We start from the raw sequence: 26,565 nt of genomic DNA on the forward strand, positions 1-26,565 counted from the left end.
ATCCAATAAGGCTTTTCTTCTGAACCAAAAAGTTCCAAAGAGATCTTTAACTGAAGAGTGTTCTCCAGTTGTTTCTTAACTCATAATACAAATTCATTATTATCACTCTAAAATCCAAACCTCTACAGATGTATTATAAAAAATCCACTCTGGATTTATGAAATTTATAAATAAATTTCACAGAATAATAGCCCTTCTATTTACTGTACCCTTTAATTATTCTAATGGTATGGAAAACTGATGATATGTGAGCAAAGATAAACACAGAGTATTATTTTAGTACCAAAATAACATTCAAATATTAATGAAATGAAGTACAGACAAGATATTTTAAAGTGTATACTACAAAGAGGATGAACTACTTTTTTCCTTAAGTCAAAAAGAGTTATAAAGGATCTTATAAATGAACTGACAAAAAATATCATTCTCCTTAAAGTTTACAAAGGGCAAATCTGAGATTTGAAAGATCTTTGTAAACTTCCACTTAGTTTTTAAGATTATTTTATGATTTTTAACTATGATAACACCACATACATGATGCAAAAAGATAAACAAATAATACTATTAGCACCAATTTCAAATAAATATCTCTATGTAAATCCACCTATGTACTACATAAAAAGGTTGAATCAAAGTCACTTGCCATTTTTGCGGGAAGGCTTCTGTACTGCCATTGGTGGGCAAGACTGGGCAGGTGCTACATCTGAAGAAGCAGTAGAGCCTGTATGATGAGCCTTTACCTTGTCAGCCCAACTGACACCTGTGGGAGGCAGACGTGGAGCAGCCACTGCAACTGGTGAACCCCTACGGAGAAAATGACTGCATTTAATAAATCAAATATATGGTTGAAATTTTTAAGCATACGTAACATATTCAAATTTTAAATAAATTATGTGTGTGCATGTGTATGTGTGGATATGTATATATCCACATATGTAAATAACATACTACTGTAGCAATTTAAAGTGCACATATTCATAAATTTATACTGGTCTAACACTTCATTAATTTAATATAGCATAACATATTATATGAGAACAGATATACTAGAAAAACTCTCATAAGCTCAGTTTAAAAGAAAATTTCAGTCAAGTGGTGAATCTTAAAAAATACACATATATAACAAACTTTATTTTCACTTAAAACTCATATCTTTTAATAATATGAATGTGCATTAATTTGCCAATCTATCAGTATTGACACCATTAAAACAGGCTTGTTTTTTGTCTTTCTTTCTTTCCTTCCTCCCTCTGTCCCTTCCTTCTTTCTTTCTTTCTTTCTTTTTAGGACTGCACTTGCCCCATATGGAAGTTCCCAGTCTAGGGGTCAAAAGGGAGCTGCAATTGCCAGCCACAGCCACAGCCACAGCCACAGCCACAGCCACAGCAACACCAGAACCAAGCAGCAGCTGTGACCTACACCACAGCTCAAAGCAACACCAGATCCTTAACCCACCAAGCAAAGTCAGGGATCAAACGCTTATCTTCATGGATACTAGCTGGGTTCATTTCCACTGAGCCACAGTGGAAACTCCAGTTTGGGTTTCTTTAAAATGGAGTGATACTTTAGTGACAACTATTAAATAATCTAAGTGCACAATCCTTCTCAACCTTAATAGTATTTTCTCCAGTCTTTCACAGGTCCATTCCTCATTTGACAGCAAAAAAACAGGGCACTGTATCAAAGCTTTCCAAAAACTTACCCTTGTTTTCCTAGAAACGATTCCTTCACAAGCATATTTGACTGGTTTACTTAATATTTAAATTATTGGTTAAAATACTGAAGACAACCTGAATGTGCAAGTTTGGTAACTAACTGCACAGTCTAAACAATTTAACTTACCCATTAAGAAGTAAGTACATATACTAAAGGCAGGCTATAAGCCACAATATTTTCAGCATGCTTAAACATGTTTTACAATGATAATAAAGAGTGTCAGTAAATCCAATGATACAATTAGATGGAGATCTGTATAACTCTTACTATGCATGCATTAAAGTCTTCTAGTGTTAAAATAAACCATGTACTATACAATACTCTGAGCCACAGACCAATGGAATGCATTATAGGGGAATTTCCCTTAAAATAGTGCTTGAAATAGAGGGGACAGGGGATTAAGATGCTGGAATAGAAGGACTAGAGCTCACATTCTCTCATAATAGAGAACCCAAAAATAAACCCAGACACCTATGGTCAATTAATCTTCAACAAAGGAGACAAGAATATAAAATGGGGAAAAAGACATTTTTTTCAGAGTGTTGGTGCTGAGAAAAGTAGACAGTCACAAGCAAATCAATGAAACTGGAACACACCCACTCCAGGCACAAAAATAAATTCAAAATGGCTTAAAGTATTAAATGTAAGGCAAGGCACCATCAAACTCCTAGAAGAGAACATGGGCAAAACATACTCTGACATCAAGCTTACAAGTGTTTTCTCAGGTCAGTCTCCCAAAGCAACAGAACTAAAAGCAAAAATAAACTAAAAGCAAAAATAAACCAATGGGACCTAATAAAACCGACAAGCTTTTGCACAGCAAAGGAAATCAAAAAGAATACAAAAAGACAACTTACAAAATGGGAGAAAATAATTTCAAATGATGCAACTGACAAGACCTTAATCTCTAAAATATACAAGCAACTTATACAACTCAACAGCAAAAAAGCCAACAACTCAATTGAAAAATGGGCAAAAGACCTGAATAGACATTTCTCCAAAGAAGATATACAGATGAGGACATGAAAAAATCTCAACATCGCTGATTATTCGAGAAATGCAAATCAAAACTACCATGAGATACCACCTCACACCAGTCAGAATGGCCATCATCAATAAGCCCACAAATAACAAATGCTGGAGGGGGTGTGGAGAAAAGGTAACCCTCCTGTTTGGTGGGAGTGTAAGCTGGTAAAACCACTATGGAGAACCTTAGAGGTACCTTAGAAATTTATACATAGAACTACCATATGACCCAGCAACCCCACTCTTAGGCATATATCCAGACAAAACCTTCCTTAAAAAAGACACATGCACCCACATGTACATTGCAGCACTATTCACAGTAGCCAAGACATGGAAACAACCAAAATGTCCATTGACAGACGATTGGATTAGGGAGCTGTGGTATATATACACAATGGAATACTACTCAGCCATAAAAAAGAACAAAATGATGCCATTTGCAGCAACATGAATGGAACTAGAGAATCTCATACTGAGTGAAGTAAGTCAGAAAGAGAGAGACAAATACCATAAGATATCACTTATATCTGGAATCTAATATAGGGCACAAATGAACATTCCCCCACAGAAAGGAAAATCATGGACTTGGAGAATAGACGTGTGGCTGCCCAGGGGGAGAGGGAGTGAGTGGGAGGGATCGGGAGTGTGGGGTTATCAGATGCAAACTATTGCTCTTGGAATGGATTTACAATGAGTTCCTGCTGTGTAGCAGTGATAACTATGTGTAGATACTTATATCGCAACAGAACAAAAGGAGGAAAAAAATGTATACATGTAAGTGTAACCTGGTCCCCATGCTGTAGAGCAGGAAATAAATAAATAAATAAATAAATACCATAAAACATGCAAATAAATAGGAAAGTATGACCTACTCACAGACATACACAAAAAAAGGTAACTGAAATGAGTTCTTAAGGAAGATTTAACATTGCATTTAGTAGACAAAGACTTTAAATGAACTATTATAATTTTGTATACAGGATATCAAAGAACAAAAAGAAACCATGACTGAAAAATAAAGTATGAGAACAATATTTCAACAAATATAGAATATCATCAAAGAGAAACATTAAAAAAGAACTACATAGATATTTCTGGAGTTGAAAAGTACAATAACGGAAATGAAAAATCCACCAGAGAGCTTCAACAGCAGAACTGAGCTTGAAAAATAATCAGAAAACCTGAAGACAGGTAAATTGAGATTATCTAAGAAATAGAAAGAAAAAAGAATGCAAAAAATTGAAGAGTCTCAAAGACTTGTGGAACACCACCACAAGTATCAACATAAGTATAATGGGTTTCCCAAAGAAGAGGAAAGAAAAGGGCAGAAAGAATATCTGTAGATTTTTGAAGTTTTTATTCAAACAATTTCAAATATAAACAAAAATATATACATGGATTTACGTGAAATACCAGTTTTATAATACTATATTATCCAGATAATTATTTACTATAATGCAAGCATTACTAGGCTTTTTTGAGTTCATCTCACCCAAAATTTAAGCTTCTTCGAGCATTTGATGTTACACTTATTCTATCTGTTGAGGGACTTGGAATCACGTGACGTCCTGGAGACATCTTCTTTACTTCCCACGCCAATGAAGTTGGTCTGCCAAATTAAGACACAGCAAATTAACAGAGAAAAGGTGGGGAGGGTGGAGAATCTAATCTTCTCTCTTGGTTGTTAGTGGGAAAGAACATAAGCAGGTCACAATTCTTCCCTAGAGCACTGTTTACCAAAAAGTTACCTTATTACCAAGAAGTAATCCCAGACTATGCATGGTCAGGATTTTCTACTCAGTGCAGCATTAGCAACATAACCCTAATTATCTAAAAGTGTTACGGGTTACAGGGAGTTCCCTTATGACTCAATGGGTTACAAACCCTACTAGTATCCATGAAGATGTGGGTTCCATTCCTGGCCTCACTCAGTGGGTTAAGGATCTGGTGTTGCCGTGAGCTGTGGGGTAGGTTGCAAACGCAGCTCAGATCCTGCGTTGCTGTGTCTGTGGTGCAGGCCAGCAGCTACAGCTCTGATGAGACCCCTAGCCTGGGAACTTCCAGATAACTGCAGGTACTGCCCTAAAAATCCAAAAGAAAATAAATTTTAAAAAAAGACAGATAAGGAGTTCCTGTCGTGGCACAGTGGTTAACGAATCCGACTAGGAACCATGAGGTTGCAGGTTCGGTCTCTGCCCTTGCTCAGTGGGTTAACGATCCGGCGTTGCCGTGAGCTGTGGTGTAGGTTGCAGACGCGGCTCGGATCCCGCGTTGCTGTGGCTCTGGTGTAGGCCGGTGGCTACAGCTCCGATTGGACCCCTAGCCTGGGAACCTCAATATGCCGCAGAAGCGCCCAAGAAATAGCAAAAAGACAAAAAAAAAAAAAAAAAAAAAAAAGACAGATAAGCAGAGTTATGGGTCACAAAGACATGAGATAACTACTTATGTTTTAAAAGCATCTACACACCCAGCTAAAAACACACTAAAAAGGCAATGGTACTAATTCCCACTACTTGTGTCTGATGTCCTTGAGGAGTTAAGTGTGTAAGACAGGGATCAAGATGGTTAAAATGACGAATACACAGGAAAACACGAAGTCTTCTTCCTCTACCTTTTAAACACCCATGAGAGTGAGATCATAAATATTTCACTGCTCTCTGCTGGAAAACCTACCTATTTCTCCTCGTTTACTGGTCCCACAACCATTCAGTTGATAGGATGCAAAAATCTCTACTAAAATGTTTTCCCCAAGGAACATCTTCTCTCTCCCTATGCCTTCAACTGGACCTCTACAACTCCCCAGAATTTCCCTGCTTCTTACTGTCCATTCAATCTAGTGATGATTTTTTTTCTCATCAAAAAGTGACATTTCTTGTTAAAAAAAAGAAAAACCAGATAAATGATTATAAATAAAGTCTAAAACTTTTCACAATTTATTGCCAAATCACCTTTCAAAAAGGGACTAACAAAACTATACTTCCAGCAGATAAAAAGTGGCCATTTCCCTTTAACTTTGCCAACAGTTGGTATTTAAATTTTTCATTGCCTTGTGAAAGAGACAACACTGCCTGTAAAGTCTAAAATATTTAGTATCTGGCACTTCACAGAAAAACTTAGCTAAATTCTGTACTAGAGTTTCAGTCTTTGACAAATTCTTTTTCCTACAAGGATTTCAATAAAATTGTTTAATTTGAAAAAAAGTCACTGACAAGATGATATTTGTTTTTGCTGCATACATTATTATTATTACAGGTAAGGCTTAACTTTTTTACCAGGCATTTAAATATCTTCTTTCAGGATTTTCACATTAGTAGCTATTGCCCATGTTTTCCACTGGGATTTGTATCATCTTCTTTTTGTAGTATTTTTTAAAGTTTTAATGAAGTATAGTGAATTTATAATGTTGTGATGATTTCTGCAGTACAACAAAGTGATTCAATTATACATATACACACATCCATTCTTTTATGTTGTTGTTTTTTGCTTTTTGTTTTTTTTTTTTTTTTTTAGGGCCGCACCCACAGTATATGGAGGTTCCCAGGCTAGGGGTCTAATCAGAGCTATAGCTGCCCACCTACACCACAGCCACAGCAACACCAGATCCAAGCTGCGTCTGCGACCTACACCTCAGCTCATGACAATGCCAGATCCTTAACCCTCTGAGGGAGGCCAGGGATCAAACCCACGACCTCATGGTTCCTAGTTGGATTTGTTTCCATTGAGTCACAACGGGAACTCCACACATCCATTTTTTTTTCAGATTATTTTCCTGTATAGGTTATCACAGAATATTGAGTAGAGTTCCCTGTGCCATACAGCAGTTCTTTGTTGGGCAGTCATTCCAGATACCAGAGTGTGTGTATGCCAATCTCAAACCCCCATTCCATCTTTCCCCAAACCTATCACCTTTAGTAACTGTAAGTTTGTTCTCAAAGTCCATGAGTCTGTTTCAGTTTTGTAAATAAGTTCATTTGCATCATTTTTTTAGATTCTACATATAAGTGATATTATGTGATGTTTTTCTCTGACTTAGTCCACTTGGTATGACAATCTCTAGGTCCATACATGTTGCAGCAAATGGCATTATTTCATCCTTTTATGACTGAGTAGTATTCCACTGTATATATACATGCTAAAACTTCTTTTTTTTTTTTTTTGTCTTTTGTCTTTTTGTTGTTGTTGTTGTTGCTATTTCTTGGGCCGCTCCCATGGCATATGGAGGTTCCCAGGCTAGGGGTTGAATCGGAGCTGTAGCCACCCGCCTACGCCAGAGCCACAGCAACGCAGGATCCGAGCCGCGTCTGCAACCTACACCACAGCTCACGGCAACGCCGGATCGTTAACCCACTGAGCAAGGGCAGGGACCGAACCCAAACCTCATGGTTCCTAGTCGGATTCGTTAACCACTGCGCCACGACTGGAACTCCTACACATGCTAAAACTTCTTTATCCATTTATTTGCCAATGGACATTTAGGTTGCTTCCATGTCTTGGCTATCATAAACAGTGCTGCAATGAGCACTGGGGTGCAGGTATCTTTTCAAAGTAGGGTTTTCTCTGAATAGATGCCCAGGAATGGGACTGCAGAATCATAAGGTAGTTCTTTCTATTTTTAATTTTTTGAGGAACCTCCATAGTCTTTTCCATAGTGGTTGTACCAATTTACATTCCCACCAACAGTGCAGGAGGGTTCCCTTTTCTCCACAGCCCCTCCAGCACTTGTTATTTGTGGATTTATTAATGATGGCCATTCTGACTGGTGTGAGGTGGTATCTCATGGTAGTTTTGATTTGCATTTCTCTTATAATCAGCGATGTTGAGCATCTTTTCATGTGTTTTTAGGCCATCTGTATATCTTCTTTGGAGAAATGTCTATTTAGATCTTCTGCCCATTTTTTTGATTGGGCTGTTTGCTTTTTTGGTATCAAGCAGCATGCACTGTTTTGTGTATTTTGGAAATTAATCCCTTGTCAGCTGCTTCATTTGCAAAAATTCTCTCCCATTATGTGGGCTGTCTTTTTGTTTTGTTGACGGTATCTTTTGCTGCACAAAAGCTTTTAAGTTTAATTAGGTCCCATTTCCTTATTTTTGCTTTTATTTTCATTACTCTAGGAGGTGGAACCAAAAAGATATTGCTGGGAGAAAGTGTTCTGCCTACGTCTTCTTCTGAAAGAGTTTTATAGTACCTGGACTTAAATTTAGGTATTTAAAAGTTTATTTTTGTGTATGGTGTTAGAAAGTGCTCTAATTTTTTTTGTTTTGTTTTTTTGTTTTTTGTTTTTTTAGGGCCATGCCCATGGCATAAGGAGATTTCCAAGCTAGGGGTCAAATCGGAGCTTAAGCTGCTGGCCTACGCCACAGCAATGCCTGATCTGAGCCACATCTGTCACCTATACCAAAGCTCATGGCAAAGCCAGATCCTTAACCCACGGAGCAAGGCCAGGGATCAAACCTGTATCCTCATGTATACTAGTCAGATTCATTTCTGCTGAGCCATGATGGGAACTCCTAATTTCATTCTTTTAGATGCAGCTGTCCAGTTTTCCCAGGACCACTTACTGAAGATACTGTCTTTTCTCCACTGTATATTCATGCCTCTTTTGACATGGATTAACTGACTACAGGTGGGAAGGTTTAATTCTGGCTTTCTATTCTGTTTCACTGATCTATATTTCTGTTTTTGTGTCAGCACCATACTGTTTTTGATGGCTATAGCTTTGTGGTATAGGCTGGAGTCAGGAAGCATAATTCTTCCAGCTCCATTTGTCTTTCTCAGGATTGTTTTGGCTATTTGGGGTCTTTTGTGCTTCCAAATTTTAAAATATTTTGTTCTAGTTCTGTGAAGAATGCCACTGGTAATTTGATAGGAACTTCACTGAATCTGTAGATTATTTGGGGTAATATAGTTGTTTTGACAATATTGATTCTAGTCCAAGAGCATGCTATCTATATCTTTCCATCTATTTGTGTCATCTTTGATTTTTTTTCATTACCAACTTACCGTTTTCAGAGTACAGGTCTTTTGCCTCCTTAGGTAGGTTTACTTCTAGGTATTTTATTCTTTGTGTTGTGATGGTAAATGGGGTTATTTCCTTAATTTCTTCCCGATCTTTCATTCTTAGTGTACAGAAATGCAAGAGATTTGTGTGTATTAATTTTGTCTCCTGCAACTTTACTGAATTCAATGAGCTCTAGTACTTTGACAATAGAATTTTTAGGCTTTTCTATGTATAGTATCATGTCATCTGCAAACAGTGAAAGTTTTACTTCTTCTTTTCCAAGCTGGACTCCTTTAATTTTTTTCTTTCTTGATTGTTACAGCTAGGCCTTCAAAACTATGTAGAAGAAAAGCATCAAGAGTGACTTTTCTTCTTCCTGATCTTAGTGGAAATTCTTTCAGCTTTTCACCACTTAGGATGATGTTAGCTGTAGGTTTGTAGGTTACCGCTAAGCCCACTTTCTAGAGGATTTTTTTTTTAATCATAAATGGGTTATGGATTTTGTCAAAAGCTTTTTCTGCATCTACTGAGAACAGATGTGCAGATATTGAAAAAAATCCATGCTTCCTTGGGATAAACTCCACTTGATTATGGCATATGATCCCTCTAAGGTATTTTTGGATTCAGTTTGCTAGACTTTGTTGAGGGTTTTTACATCTATATTCCTCAGTGATATTGGCCTATAATTTTCTCTTTTCTTGTGGTAACTTCATCTGGTTTTGGTATCAGAGTGATGGTGGCCTCACAGAATGAGTTTGGGAGTATTCCTTCCTCTGCAATTTTTTGGAATAGTTTCAGAAGGATAAGTGTTAAATCTTCTCTAAATGTTTGAAAGAATTCACCTGTGAGGCCATCCAGTCCTACACCTTTGTTTTTTGGAAGTTTTTAAATCACATTTTCAATTTCATCACTTGTGATTTGTCTGTTCAAATGTTCTATTTCTTTCTGTTTCAATCTTCAAAGACTGTACCTTTCCTAGAATTCGTCCCTTTCTTCTAGGTTGTCCATTTTATTGGCATATAACTGCTTGTAGTAATCTCTTTTGATCTTTATTATTTATGTGATATCCATTTTAACTTCTCGTTTTTCATTTCTAAGTTTACTGATTTGAACCCTCTCCCTTTTTTTCTTAATTAGTCCCACTAAGCGTTTATCAATTTTGTTAATATTTGCAAAAATAAAAAAAAAAAACAGCTTTTAGTTTCATTAATCTTTTCTACTGTTTTCTCTGTCTCTATTTTCTGCTCTGATTTTTCTGATATATATATATGTATATATATATATATATATATATATATATATATATATATATAATTATTTTGAGTTGCTGGTCTCTCAATTTCAAATGTGTTTCTAATATCCTTCATTTGTATTTTCCTCTTCTCAAGATTGCTGGTTTTGATATCATATTTGTACATGGATGAATTCCTGTCTTTACTATGTTTGCCTCTACCAGTGAGGCTTCTCATTTATAATGTTCTCGTATGTAGTTGTGGCCTTTTTCTTTTCTGCTTAGAGAAGTTCCATTAGCATTTCTTGTAAAGCTGGTTTGGTGGTGCTGAATTCTTTTAGTTTTTGCTTACCTGTAAAGCTTTTGATATTTCTTGTCAAATTAGAAAGAGAGCCTTACTGGGTAGGGAAGTCTGGGTTGTAGGTTTTCCCCTTTCATTACTTTAAGTATATCATGACATTCCCTTCTGGCTTGCAGAGTTTCTGCTGAACATTCAGCTGATAACCTTACTGGGTTTCCTTTGTATGTTATTGCTTTTCCCTAGCTGTTTTCAATATTTTCTCTTTGTCCTTAATTTTGGTCAGTTTGATTAATGTGTCTCAGGGTTTTTCTCCTTGGGTTTATTATATATGGTACATGTTGTGCTTCCCGGACTTGAGTGAGTGATTACTTTCCCATGTTAAGGAAGTATTGGCTATTATCTTTTCAAATATTTTCTCCAGCCCTTTCTCTCTTCTCCTTCTGGCAACCCTATAATGCAAATATTGTTGCATTTAATGATGTCCCAGAGTTCTCTTAGACTGTCCTCATTTCTTTTCATTCTTTTTTATTCTGCTCCATATCACTGATTTCCACCAGCTTGTCTTCCATCTCACTTATTCATTCTTCTGCCTCTTATATTCTGCTATTGATTCCTTCCATTGAATTTTTCATTTGGGTTATTGTGTTGTTCATCTCAGCTTGTTTGTTCTTTAAATCTTCTATTTTCTTATTAAACATTTCTTGTAATTTCTTGATTTCTGCCTCCAGTTTTTCCCCAAGATCTTGAATTATCCTTATTATCATTAAAGTCTTTTTCGTGTAGGTTGCTTATTCCAGTTCCCATAGCTGTTCTTCTGGGATTTTGTCTTGTTCTTTCATCTGGAACACATTTCTGTCTTTTATTTTGTCTAGCTTTCTGCACTTGTGGTCTCCTTTCTGCAGGCTGCAGGGATGTAGCTTCTTTTACTTCTGGTGTCTGCTTCCTGTTGTGATACAGAGGCTTGTGGCAGGCTTCCTGATCAGAAGGACTGGTGTCTGCCCACTGGTGGGTAGAGCTGAGCCTTATCCCTTTGGTGGGTGGGGCTGTGTTGCTGGGTGTGATTGGAGAATGCTGTGTGCCTGGGAGGACTTTAGGCAGCCTGTCTGCTGATGGGTAGGGATGGGTTCCCATCCTGTTTGTTGTTTGGCCTGGGGCTTCTCAACACTGGTGGGCAAGGTTAGATTTTTACAGAATAACAGCTACCAGGGAAGATCACACCAATGATTATTGCCTAAGACCTCTGCCTCCAGTATTCTGCCCCCTCAGTGAGTCACAACTGACCCCTGCTTTCCCAGGAGAATATCCAAGACCCACAGGTAGGACTGGTCCAGAATCTTGCAGAGTTTGTGCATGGCCTGGGACCCAGTGCACGTGAAACCTTGTGTGCATCCTCCAAGCATGGATGGAGTCTCTATTTCCCTCAGATCTGTGGAGATCCTCTGCTGAAGCCCCAGTAGCCTTCAGTGCTCTGGGGGCTCCTCTTCCTAGTGCTAGACCCTCAGGGTGGGGAACCTGAAATGGGGTTCAGAACTCTCACACCTGTGGAAGAGTTTCTGAAATATAGTTTTTTTCCAGTCTGTGGGTCACCCACGCAGCAGGTATGAGACTGCTTATATTGCAGATGTGCCCCTCCTACCATCTCATGGTTTATTCTTTGTCTTTAGGTGACAAAGATATCTTTGCCTTTGTCTTTTTTGGATATCTGTTTTGGCAGCTTCCAAGCTAATTTTTGAGAAATGTTCAGCAGTTAGTTGTGATTTTGGTGGTTTGAAGAGAGTTCTTCTTGTGTCCCTCTACTCTGCCATCTCTGTATCATTTTCTAATTGATTTGAAATTGTTTACTTCTACTATTATTAATACTATTTATGGCCACAAATCTTAACATAAATGATAAATTATTTCACTTTTAATTTAATTTTTTATGTAGAAAGGATATTTTCTTACTATTACATCAAGCCTATCAATATTTCCTTTTTTGGTTTTTGCCTTTGTCTTACAAAGTCCTTAACCATAATAAAAATACATACATATTTATCCTTTTTTTTTTCTCTAAAAACGTACAACTTCAATTTTTACATTTAAGTCTCAAGGCCAGGTGGAATAAATTTTGATGCATGATTTGAGGAATGAAAGATGGATAATGCCATCTACAGGAAACTTAAGGTTGCTTTCTATATCTGGGAGCTGCTTCTGGAGGCAAAAAGGAAAAATGCTGATAAATACTTAAGGTAAAAGGAGTTACCTCAAGCATACTTTTGAACCATGATGCCAGGGGAAGAACTGCTGTTAAGCATGGACTTGGCCTCAAAAACTTTTTCAATATAATCTTCAACACAGCCACTTCTAGTTTGAAGTTTACAAACAAGAAAAAAAAATCTATTTAACTTTTTTAATGCACTGATGGTTATATTACAGACCCTGTTTAGATACAAGAAAAAGAAAATCAAGTTAAATAAAAAAGGAAAAAACATTTATTTTAAGGATATAAACTGTACAAGGTCAAGGAGATCCTCAAGGTAGCTCATAAGGATTAGGCTTGGAAAACACAGACTTTAAAGCAACACCCTTAAACTCTCAAAGATCATATCACTTCTCTCATTTCTGCCTCTCTCTGTACATCTATTCCATTTTCTGTGAACCAGCTTTCCTCTGCTTATCTTCACAAGGGCAATAGAGTCACCAATCCCACCAATCCCAAATTGGCATGATTATCTCTTAACTTGGTTCAACTCAGTGAAGGAATGTACCCACAATTCCCACCTGACCTAAACATCTTTTACCAAGGGGTAAGGTTGAAACTGCTGGGTACAAAGACAACTAGGTTTGACCCACCCAGGGACTGTGTACAGCAGGCACCATATCAAAATTTTTCACTGTGAAACAAAAATATTAAAAGGAGTAACATATCATGGTTTCCCTGAATGTGGTTTCCTGGCTTCCTGGATTTGTCTCTTAGGATTCCTTTGCTCTCTTGGTTTCCCGTAGGGCTGATACACTAGAATGGGATAAAAGATGTGTTCTCTACAGAATGGTTCTACTCCCTGAGATTGAAACAGGGTTAAATCCAAGGGAAAAAGGAAGCCTTGGCCTTTTTCTCTGGGAAAAAAGGCATCATTATAGACCCTTGTGAATTGACCCAGTTCACGAGGCCTTGGGTTTCACTTGTAAGTCTAAACTAAATAATAAATTCTTCTTTTGCCTTTGCACATAACCAAAATACTACTAAATCCAGCTGGATTATGTCTGGAACATCTCTGAACTCCCTTTATTCTAGTGTGAGTAGCCATCCCCTTTAAACTATACTGTTAAACCTCAACTTTCCTACACTACAACCAGAAAGATCTCTTAAAAGCACAAATCTGATAGTTTTCTTACTTAAAAGCTTTATGGCTCAAAATAAAGTCTAAAGTTTTTAACATGTCTACAAAGTCCTACCTAATCTGGCCTTCGTCTACCTCTTTAGGGTCAGTCATCTCCTGCTATTCTTCCCGTTCTCTTGACTCCAGCCCTGCTACACTCTTAAATCCCTTGACTATACTGCGCTCCCTTACCTCCAAGATACCACATGTACCATCACTTCTACCTGATATTACTCTTTTCTTCTCTTCTTGTCAAACTGTTTCTTGGTATTTCAATAACTGCTTCTGAATCTATTGGTTTCTACAAATACAAAGACCAGAATTCAATACCTGCTTTGAGCATCGGTCTTCTCTAGCTTTTCCTGAAGTTGAATCCAGTCAATCAATGCTTTGAAATCTCTTACATAGTTATCCAGCATCATTAATACCTCCTATTCAGAACAAACAACAAACATTAAATTCTTCTCTGAAACTAAGGAGTTTCAAGAAAAAAATATTAGAGCAAAGGACTTAGCAATTAATAATTTTTACATTATATTCCAGGAAGCAGAAATATAGTTTTTTGGGCTTTATTTTCATTTGGTAAGAAATTAGTGAAGCTGACAGTCTAAAAACCAAGAGATGATACTGATACTTCTTCTCAAGACCTTATCAACTATTAACTTTTATTATTGTTAAGTTTAATAAACAGAAAAGTGCACAAGACATAAATGTACAGATAAATTATTTCAAATCAAAGACCCATGCAACCACCACCTAGGACGAACAATATAAAACTACCAGTCTCTAAAAGTTCTCTTATGTCTCCCTCTGAATTAATATTCCAATCTCTATTCCAAGGTAACCACTGCTTTGACTGCTAATAGTTTAATTTTGCCTGATTTTGAAATACGTATAAATGAATGCATAGAGTATGTAATATTTTGTGGCTTCTCTTGCACATTTGTTTACTAGGTTCATCCATACTGCAGAGTTTACTTGCAATTCATTTATTATTGTCCAATGTCACTACTGAACAGTATTCTATTGCATTAATATTTATTTATCCAATCTACTGTATCAAAATGTATTGATTGGTATTTATTTTAACATTTACGTATCCAGTATTTATCCAATATAATAGTGATGAACACTTGAGTGATTTACATATTTGGGACATTACAAATTACATGCTATTACTCACTCATGTACATGTCCTTTGCACATATGGGAAGTCAAACCCCATGCAAATCTGACAGTGGATAAATACATGTCCTAGACTCAAGCCAGGTACTTCTGGGTCCAGAGTTCTGCCTCTAGAGAATAAAATGGCAGTCAGACCCAAGGGAGCCTGTCTGACACCAAAAGTGGAATGACTAAGTCACAGGGTAAGCCTTTGTTCTACTTTAGTATATAACACCAAACTGTTTTCCAAAGTGGTTGCCACTCCCACCAGCAGTGTGTGTTAGCTCTACTTACTCCAGCCACACCTTCATCTACACTTGGTATTGTATACTTTGGGTCTTCTTTGTTGTTTCTTTGTTTTTAACCTGAGCCATTCTGGTTGACAATTATGTAATGTTTTCATTTTCAGCACTTTTTTCATATACTTACTGGTCATCCTCTTTTTGCAAAATGCCTATTCAAGACTCTTGGCCATTTTTCTAGAGTATCAATAGTCTTTCTCTTTTTGATGTACAGAAGATTTTCCTATTTTTTGGCATGGGCCTTTTGTTGGTAATACGTGTAGCACATATAAACCTGCCTTTTCAATCTAATAGAATGGAATCTTCTGAAGAACAGAAATTCCTAGTTTTAAGGTAATCTAATTTATCACTTTTTAACCTAAAGACTGATACTACTTGTGGCATTTTTAAGCAATCTTTTCCTACCACAAGGTCAGGAAGATATTGCCCCAAATTATCTTTTAAAGCATAGGTCTATTTCTAGAGTCTCTCCTCTGTTACATCAGTCTGTTTATCCTTATACCAATACCAAACTATTATACATTGCTACAGCTCTACAATACATCTGAAAACCCAGTAAATTCTCCAGCTATACCTTTGATCTCAAAGTCATCTAGGCTAATTACAGTTCTTTGCATTTCCATACAAATTTTAGAATCAGCTTGTCAACTTCACAGGAGAAAAAAAAAAATAGAATTTTAGTTGCATTTGTACTGATTCCATAGATGAACTAGAAGAAAATTCACATTTCTATATCATTTTTCTAGTCTATAATCAGATCTATAGCTCCATATATTTATCTTACTCAATGTGTCTCAATAATATATTACAGTTTTCTGTGTGGAGGCCTTACATATCTTTTGTTAGATTTAACCCTAAGAATAAATGGTAGTTGTTTTAAATTTTTTCGTTTTCATTTTGTTACTGTTGATTTTTTTAATTTTAAACTTGTACCCAGCAACTTTAACTCACTCAATAATTGTAACAGCTTAGCTTTAGATTCTTCTGTATTATATATATATATATAAAATCTGTGAATAATGACATATTTTTCTCCCTAAACTTTATATCTTTTATGTCTTATTCTTATATTCCTGTGCTGGTGAGAATCTTAAGTAAAAGGCTGAACAGAAATAAAGACAGCAGCCCCTCATGTCTCATTCACAATTTCAGAAGAAAAACTTGCAACATTTCACCATTAAGTTGGATGTTTACTCTAGGATTTTTGGAAGATTACTTGCATCAGTAAGGATGTTCCCTTTTATTCCCTGTTTGCTAGTTTTCTCATGAATAGGTGTTGAATTACATCAAATATTTCTCATAGATCTACTGAGACAATCATATGATTTTTCTTCCTCACTTATCTAATTTGGTAAATAACATTAATTTCATATCCAAATGTTAAAGGAACATTGCAGGACCAATAGGAACATAACTCAATTGTGATGTACTGTCCAATTTTCAAATCACCAGCTTAAATACCTCATTACTTGCTTTAAGACTTGTGCATCTGTACTCCAGAATGGCCTGTATTTTCCTTTCTCATAAGAGGTTGGCTATCAAAGTTATATTGGGAAGAATTCTCTCTTTTTCTACGTTCTAGAACAGTTTGTATAATACTGCCATTTTTTTCCTTAATTTTTAAAATTGAGATTAATTCACACGCCATAAAATTCACCATTTAAAATTATATAATTCAGTCATTTTTAGTATGTATATGAACAGACTTATGCAACTACCTAATTCCAGAACATTTTCATCACCCCCAAAATAAACCATTAGCAGTCAATCCCCATTCTCCCCTCTCTTTAGCCCCTGGAAACCATTAATCAACTTTCAGTCTCTAGGGATTGGCCTGTTCTGAATCATATAAACAGAATCATATAATACACGGTCTTTTTAGGCTGGCTTCTTTTACTTAATATAATGTTTTCAAGGTTCATCCACCTAGTAGCACATATCCATACTTCATTCCTTTTTTATAACTAAATAATTACATGAATATACACATTTGTTTATTCACTTATCAGCTGATACACATTCAGGTTGCTTCCAATTTTTGCCTATTATGAATAATGCTGCTATGACCGTTCATATACAAGTTTTTATGTGAACACATGCTCCTAATTCTCTTGGGTATGTAACTGTAAGTGGATTTACTGGGTCACATGGTAACTCTAAGTTTAACATTTAACATTAACTGCCAAGGTTTTTTTCCACAGCAGCTGCACCATTCTACGCTGCCATCAGTAACATGAGAGGATTCCATGTTCTCCATATCCCCCTGCCAGCATTTGCTGTTTTCTGACTACATGATTTTAGTCATCCTAATGAGGTATAGGTGGTATATTTGTTGTTTTTATTTGCATTTTCCCGATGAATAAAAAAGCTTAGTATATATTCATGTGTTTATTGGACATTTGTATATTATCTTTGGAGAGATGCTACTCAAATCTTTTGTCCATTTTTTAATCAGTCTATTTGTCATTTTTATTGTTGGGCTGTAGGAGTTCTTCATATATTCCATATATTAGACTGTTATCAGACATACAGTTTGAAAACATTTTCTCTCACTGTATGAGTTGTCTCTTCACTCAACATTGTCCTATAACATACAAAATTAGGTTTTTAGTTCTGACGAAGGTCAATTTATGTGTTTTTAAATTTGGGTACTTGCACTTTGTGTATCATAGCTAAAAAACTATTGTCTAATCCAGGGTTACAAATATTTACATCTATGCTTCTGACAAAGAATTTCATAGTTTTAGCTCTGACATTTAGGTCTTTGCTCTATTTTCAGTTAATTTTTGCATATGGTATGAGGTAGAGATCCAAATCTATTGTTTGTATGTGGATATCCAGTTGTCCTAGCACCATCTGTTGAAAAGACTTTTCTTTCCCATTCAATGGCTTTGGCACCATTGTCAAAAAACAATGGCCAGGAAGGATAAGACATGGCGCTCACCTACTCCCACAAACACATCAAAAAAAATTAAAAAACTACAATGTAGAAACATTCACACAGAACATCTACTGAATGCTGCAGAAGACCTTAAATCTCTAAAAAGGACAAGAAACCCTCCACATAAAAACTGGGGAGAAAAAAAAGAGGGGGGGAAGAAAAGAGAGAGGAGAAAAGAAAAGAAAAGAAAAAAAAAAAAAAAAAAAAAGGAATCAGGACTGGACCAGCACTCATGAAAAGGAGCTGTGAAAGAAGAAAGAAACCCATATCCTGGAAGGCCACAATCCTAGAGGGGAAACTTCAAAGCCTCAGAGAAAAGCACAGCCTGAGGAGGGCAAAGCAGAAAGGGAGGCACACCGACCATGAGTACCATCATCCATTGACACCACAGCCTGAGACACTTGGGCAAGGGCTGGGCACTGAGACTCAGGCTTCAGAGGTCAGTTCTGGGAAAAGGACTAGGGTTGGCTGTGTGGAGACGGCCTGAGGGGCTAGGGAGCAGCACGCCATGGGATGTGGAGCTGTATGCCATGGGCTGGGAAGCAGAGCACTGCAGCTGAGGGAACACAGGAGGAGGCTCAGGCCCACCAGAGAAACAAGGCACCATTGTTGGGGAGGGCAAGAGGAGGTGGGATGGGAGTGACAGAGGGGTATCTTTTCTCTGTGCACATGTGGGCCCTCAGGTGGTGGGGCACCTCTTGCATGAGATATGGTTGGCAAGGGGCAAACTGCCACGGGCATCTCAAATTCCAGAGGTGGGAGTGGCCCGCCACCACTAGGGGTCCTTGAATAGGCACTACCTACGGCCCCAGTCACCTCTGGGGTCACCACAGAGGACAAATGAGTGCCACTCATTGCCCTCACTCCCCTGAATGCACATGCCCTGCTGTTGTCACTGCCAAAGGCTCTGGGGACCGCCAACACCTCCCTGAGGGTCACTGTCACTTCCCAGGGCCCTACAACCAGGAGCAGCCTGAGCCACCTCCCTACAGGTCCTTGCCACTATCAAGGACCTAGCAACCAGGCAATGACTATTAGCCCTACCCACCGCCCCCATCTTCATGGAAGCAAGAACATGCTTTACACTGACACACCCCCTATGAAGAGGATAACAGCCTGCACATACTGAGGAAAGCAACAATAAGCATACGAACCAAAAGCAGCCCCCAAGGCAAAAAAAAAAAAAAAAAAAAAATTCTAAGCCCTCACAAACTACCCAGGGGTACTCTCACATATAAATAGCCCTCTAAGACTACAACAGTTGTCTTCCTAAACTCACAGAATAAGAAAAATATAAGCAACATGAAAGAGCTCAGGAACCATTCCCAGTTAAAAGAACAGGAGAGTTCCCCTGAAGGTGCAAAGAGTGAAACAGACCTCTGCAGTCTAACAGACACCAAGTTCAAAAAGGAGAAAGTGAAAATCCTGAATAATTAAGAGCAAATATAAAGGAATTAAGAGCAGATCCAAACAGTAATGCAGATTAATTTAGAAAGGAACTAGGAACTATATGAAGGAGCCAAGAAAAACTAGAAAAATCATTTGCAGGGTGGCAAGCTGAGTTAAAGGCATTGGTGAGCAGAATGAACAAATGAACAGAGGAACAAATAAAACGCTTACAAGCTTTTGCACAGCAAAGGAAACCATAACAAACTGAAAAAACAGTCTATGGAATGGGAGAAAATGGTTGCAAACAATACAACCAACAAGGGCTTAATCTCCAAAATATACAAACAATACTTAGACAACTCAACAGCAAAAAACAAACAAACAAACAAAAAAAAAACCTCAGAGTTCCTGTTGTGGCAGAGTTAATGAATCCCACTAGTATCCATGAGGATGTGGGTTCAAACCCTGGCCTCACTCAGTGGGTTAAGGATCCGGCATTGCTGTGAGCTGTGGTGTAGGTCACAGACTCAACTTGGATCTGGCATTGCTATGGCTGCAGCCCCAATTTGATTCCCTAGCCTGGGAATTTTCATATGCCCCAAGTGCGGCCCTAAAAAAGCAAAAAGCAGGAGTTCCCGTTGTGGCGCAGTGGTTAAGGAATCCAACTAGGAACCATGAGGTTACGGGTTCGGTCCGTGGCCTTGCTCAGTGGGTTAAGGATCAGGCATTGCCGTGAGCTGTGGTGTAGGCTGCAGACGCAGCTCGGATCCCACGTTGCTGTGGCTCTGGCATAGGCCGGCAGCTACAGCTCCCATTAGACCCTTAGCCTGGGAACCTCCATGTGCCACAGGAGCAGCCCAAGAAATGGCAAAAGACAAAAAAAAAAAAAAAAAAAAAAAAAGCCCACAAAAAACAACTGAAAAATGGGCAGAAGACCTAAATAGACATTTCTCCAAAGAACACTTGTGGATGGCCAACAGGCACATGAAAAAATGCTCAACATCACTAATTATTAAAGAAATGTAAATCAAAACTACAATGAGGTACTACCTCACACTGATCAGAATGGCTATCATTAATAAGTCTATAAATAACAAATGCTGGAGAGGGTGTGGAAAAAAGGGAGCCCTCCTACACTATTGGTGGGAATGCAAATTGGTACAACAACTATGGAAAATAGTATGGCGGTTCCTCAGAAAACTAAATATAGGACTACCATATGATCCAGCAGTCACACTCCTGGGCATATATCCAGAAGAAACTTTCATTCAAAAAGATACATGCACCACTATGTCCACTGCAGCACTATTCACAATAGCCAAGACATGGAAACAACCTAAATGTCCATTGACAGAGGACTAGATTAAGAAGATGTGGTACATACACACAATGGAATACTACTCAGCCTTAAAAAAAGAACAAAATAATGCCATTTGCAGCAACATAGATGGAATTGGAGATTCTCGTACTAGGTGAATTAAGTCAGAAAGACAGATATCACATGATATTACTTGTATGTGGAATCTAAAATGCGGCACAGATGAGCCTATCTATAGAACAGAAACAGACTCACAGACATGGATGGCAGACTTGTGGTTGCCAAGGGGGAGGGGGAGGACAGGGGACTGGTATGGATTGGGAGTTCAGGGGTAATAGACACAAACTGTTTTATTAAGAATGGATATTGTGATGATCATTGTACAACTATAAATGCAATAAATTCATTGAGTAATAAAAAAGAATGGATAGACAATGAGGTCCTGCTGTAAAGCACAAGGAACTAGGTGCAATCACTTGTGATGGAACATGATGAAAGATAATATGAGAAAGAATGTGGAGATGTATGACTGGGTCACTTTGCTGTACAGAGAAATTGACAGAACAATGTTAATCAACTATAATAAAAAATTTTTAAATAAATAAAAATAAAGATTAAAAAACAATGGCCAAAGACATGTGGATTTGTTTCTAGGTTCTCAATGCTACTCCCTTGCTCTATATGTCTATCCTTGTTCTGGTACATTGTTTTGATTACTATAGCTTTGAAGTAAGTTTTGAATTCAGAAAGTGTGGCTCCTCCAACTTTGCTATTTTTCAGTATCTTTTGGCTATCTATCTTTGCACATGAATTTTAGCATCAGCTTACTTTGTTTCTGCAAAGAAGGTGATTAGAATTTGAGACAGAACTATTTCTTTGGGGAATACTTCCATCTTAAGTCTTGCAATCCATGAGTTCAGAAGTCTTTCCCTTCGTTTCTTTTAATGATATTTTACAGTGTTTGGTTAAATTTATTCCTAAATGTTTTATTCTTTTTAATGAATAATTAAATATGAATTTATAATGAAACTATAATGAAATATTATCATGAAATTACTATAAGAAAACTGCCTTCTTAATTTTTTTCAATTTGTTCATTGCTAACATCTAGAAATACTACTAATTTTGCTCACTGATCTTGTATCCTACAACCTTACTAAATTTATTAGTTCTAAAAGTTGTGTGTGTGTGGATTCTTTAGGGTTTTCTATAAATAGAACCATGTCATCTGCAAATATTTTTACTTCTTCCTTTCTATCTAGATGCCTTCTTTTTCTTTTTCTTGTCAATTGGCTTGGCTAAAACCTTGAGTACAACACCGAATGGAATTGGTGAGAGCAGAGGCCATCGTTTTTGTTCCTGATCTTGGCGGTGGGCGGGGAGTTAGTCTTTCACCATCAAGAATAGTATTAGTTATGGGTTTTTCATATATGTGATTTATCAAGGTAGGAAGTTCTCTGCTATTCCTAGTTTGTTGAGTGCTTTTATTATGAAAGGTTGTTGAATTCTATCCAATGTTTATCTGCATATGGGGATGATCATGTGTTTCTTTTTCCCCTTCATTCTATTAATATGGTCTATTACACTGATTGATATTCACATGCTGAACCATTCTGGAATAAATCCCACTGGGTCTAGGTATATAATCTTTTTTTATGTGCTGCTGGATATAGTATGCTGGCACTTTGCATCTATATTTATATGGAATATTGGTTTACTGGCATAATTTTTACCTTCAGTGTTTATAAGAATTCACTGTAAAACCACTAAAGTTGGAATTATTTGAGGGTGGGTGTTTTTATTTACAAATTCAATTTCACCAATAATTATAAGTCTTGTAGCTTTTCAATTTTTTGTCACTCTGTTTTTCTAGAAATTAATACCTTTCATCTAAATTTTCAAATTTATAGGCAGAAAATCAATGTCAACACTTTCATATTGTTTTGCTTAATGTGCTGAAATAATTTCAAACTTACAGAAAAACTGCAAGAATAATAAAAAGAGCTCCCTTATACTTATCAGCAAGATTCCTCAACAGTTAACACTTTGACACATTTGCTATGTCATTCTCTCCATATATAATTTCTTTCTGAACCAATGACATTAAGTTGCAGACATGATGCCACAGTACTCCTAAATACTTCAGAGTAAACCTCCTAAAAAAAACAAAGACACCCCCTCACCAATATAATCACACCATAATCATCAAATCAGGACAGTAACACAGTAACACTGATACAACACTACCAATAATCCACAGAACCCACTCAAATTTTACCAACTGTTCCACTACTATACTTTAGAATCTAATCCCCAGGATCATGCATTGTATTTAATAGTCCTGTCTCCTTCATTCGGTTACATTTCTTCCTCAGTCTTTCATGACCTCATAGTTTTAAAGAATACAGGGCAATTATTTTATAATACATCAATCAATTTAGGTCAAATTAAATTAGTAATTATCTGGAATACCATATTAGTGATGTGTGTTCTTCTTAGTAGATTATATAAAGAGATACCTGCCATGTCCTTTTACTGGTGATAATAACTTAGATGATTTGATTAAATGGAGAACCAACTCCTTCATTTAAACTTATTTTTCTTTGTAATTAATATTTATAGAATATTTTGTAACTATGTAAATATCCTGTTCTTCAACAAAATTTCACCCAGCAATTTTAAATCCATTAGTGATTCCTGCCTAAACAAATTCTAATAGTTAAATGATAATGTTATAATTCCACTATTCCTTCTATACTTATTATTTAGCATTCTACTATAGGAAAGGTGCTTTCCTATCTCCCTTATTTGCCTATTTATTCATTTATTTACTTATATTAGTATGAGTTCATCAATTCATTACTGAATGATCCATTAGTATCACTTGTTTTGATGATCAAATTGACACAGAATTGGCCAATGGGAAGCCCTTGATGCTGGCTCATAGTCTTTCTGACATGTCCCCATCGTGTCAGCATTTCTTAAATTTCTGTCACAAAAAGTTTTCTCATGCACATCTTGTGGTTTCCCTGCCTCTGCCCTGGAATCAGCCATTTCTCAATGCAGCTCTGGTTCTTTTTTGCTTTGTAGAATGATATCTTGACCAAGATTAGGTGTTTAATGATAACAGTGTGTCAATGTTTCAAGGTATTCTCAGTAGAAATATGAACACACATATATACACATATACACACGTACACCTATTTCTATATCTAGCTATGTGTAGCTACAAAAACTTGTGAGTTTATAACAATGCTTCCAAATTCTAATAAACCACCTAGAGTTCATTCTAAACATCCCCTTTTCCAAATTTGTAAATCCTTTCTTTGAAAATGAGAATGTTCTTCCCTTCATCTTCAATATATTAACTTATTTTCTTAATATTTCTTATGCAACCAATCCAAATCTGCCAGCCACTTCTAATACATATTTTTTAATGTGGTGGGAGAAGAATAAAATAAAGAACCCTTTTATTTTTAATGTCCTATAGGATCTATAGTAACGTTACCTTTTTCATCCCTGCTAGCAGTATTAGCAGTTAATGTTACCTTTTTCAACATAAACACTGGTTTTCATACCTTCTACCTCCTTTTTTTTTTTTTTTTTTTTTTTTTTTTGCTTTTTAAGGGCACACTCACAGCTTATGGAGGTTCCCAGGCTAGGGGTCAAATTGGAGCTGTAGCTGCTGGCCTACACCACAGCCACAGCAACACAGGATCTGAGCTGCATCTGCAACCTACACCACAGCTCACAGCAATGCCAGATCCTTAACCCACTGAGCAAAGCCAGGGATCCAACCTGCGTCCTCATGGATGCTAGTCAGATTTGTTAACCACTGAGCCACAATGGGAACTACCTAATTCCTTTTATTTATTAGCCATAGCAGCAGCTTCTGACTTTGATGCTGTTCTCTGATATATGACAGTTCTATTTTATTAATTTTGTGCTCTTATCTTTATCATTTTCTTCCCTCTGATTTCTTTGATTTTAGTTTACATTTTTCTCCTAACTTCCTAAGATGGATACTTAGATATCGACTTTCAGTTTTTATTTCATTTCAAATATACACATTTTAGCACTACACAATTTCCTGTAAGCATAATTTAGGCTCCATCTCACATACACTGTTTTGTATTCATTTCAAAATATTAACCAATCAGACTCACTTGGATGAGGCTTTGAATCTCAAGCAAGTAAGGCAAAGATGAAGAGGCAATGGTATTGTTAAAAAAGAAAAAAAAAAGCAATTCATCATAGCCAGATGATGCAAAACCTCCCTTGGTTTCTATTTTCTAAATCTGATTCACTGACTTCAGTATCATATCTGTGAACTACCCACTAACTTCCCAATAAATTATTTTCTTCTACTTAAATCAGCTAGAGTTTATTTCTGTTGCTAGCTACCAAGAGCCTGACTGATAAGCCAATGTAAGCACAATTTAAGGAGGCTAAATAAAGCAGAACATAATAAAACAAGTAATGATAATAATAAAGACCTTAACATCATGTCATAAGAGAAATATAGTAAGAACCTGATGACTAGACTTCAAAATACTAAAGGGATGCTATGAAAGACATTTTTACATGTAAGAGAGCTTGCCATAAAAGGATATTATTTCTGTAAAAATATTTAAAAATGACAGATTTTTTACCTGGCAGAGCTTTCTCAAAAGAGAATTAGTTACCAGAGGGAATATGGTCAAGGGTAACTATGTGATAAGTGGGTGGATTAGACATTAGAGTCTACGATTTACTCACCAAATACAATTTACTCACCAAATGCAAATTTGTTAGGAACCCACTATGTGCCCAACTACTGAATCTACGAAAACTCAACCAACAAGAGAGATATTCTAGGAGTTCCCATCATGGCTCAGTGGTTAACGAATCCAACTAGGAACCATGAGGTTGCGGGTTCGGTCCCTGGCCTTCCTCAGTGGGTTAAGGATCCACGTTGCCGTGAGCTGTGGTGTAGGTCGCAGACACACCTCGGATCCTGTGTTGCTGTGACTCTGGAGTAGGCTGGCGGCTAGAGCTCCAATTAGACCCCTAGCCTGGGAACCTCCATATGCCGTGGGAGTGGCCCTAGAAAAGGCAAAAAGACAAAAAAAAAAAAAAAAAGAAAAGAAAAGAGAGGTATTCTATGCTTTGAAACACTAATAGCATGCCAGCAAATGCTGCTTTTTAGCCTGAGTGAACTGAACAGATATTTCCTCAGATGCCCAATGTAACATTTATCAATGCTACTTCCTGACAAAATAAAATTATAGTCTGTAATCCCTCTTATTTCTATCTTCTCTTGTCTTTAGAAAAATTTATTCTAAAGAACTGGCTGAATAAGAAAAACTAAACTGCAAAATATATTAAAGAATAAGCAAATCCCAGAGAATTATCTGAGTGATGAAGTCACACTGTCTATAGTCAGCCACTTCATTTTAAAGATAATATTGAGGCTCGGTGATCTGCTTATGGTGGCACAGAACCCAAACCCCACTGACCTCTGGTCCACTGCTCTTTCTGCTAAGTCATATCTCCAAGACTTCCCACACCAGCAACAAGAAAAATAAAAAGAAGAATGAAAAAATGACTGGCAAATCCATTATCAAGTGTTTATTTCCCTCCAAAGTTCTTTATTAACATTTTTTATAACCACTTCTAAACACAGTTTCTGAAATGAAAGTCAAAAAAAAAATAATAATAATGCTTAGTCCCTTCTAAATAATCTTCAATTCTAACATATATGTGATATCAGTTTAAAAAGAAATATATTTGGAAAAGTAAATGCTTACAATTTTATCAGCATTTCTCAAGACACAGAA

General features: G+C 36.8%; 1 protein-coding gene across 5 annotated transcripts in view; it reads right to left on the minus strand.

The window, feature by feature from the left end:
• SCAPER (S-phase cyclin A associated protein in the ER) overlaps positions 1-26,565 on the minus strand; it is a 429,066-nt gene that overhangs the window by 343,365 nt on the left and 59,136 nt on the right. For 3 of the 5 annotated variants that reach the window (XM_021099014.1, XM_021099012.1, XM_021099013.1), the window contains exons 6-8: positions 13,963-14,063; positions 4,235-4,351; positions 644-804 (exon numbers count right to left, since the gene is read on the minus strand). In XM_021099014.1, the coding sequence (XP_020954673.1) occupies positions 644-804; positions 4,235-4,351; positions 13,963-14,063 (379 nt within the window). Of the gene's footprint in view, positions 1-643; positions 805-4,234; positions 4,352-12,515; positions 12,617-13,962; positions 14,064-26,565 lie in introns of those variants that run through there. The other 2 variants (XM_021099016.1, XM_021099015.1) reach the window with 2 other exon arrangements.

The sequence above is a fragment of the Sus scrofa genome, chromosome 7 (assembly GCF_000003025.6).
Source record: "Sus scrofa isolate TJ Tabasco breed Duroc chromosome 7, Sscrofa11.1, whole genome shotgun sequence".
NCBI classification, from domain to species: Eukaryota; Metazoa; Chordata; class Mammalia; order Artiodactyla; family Suidae; genus Sus; species Sus scrofa.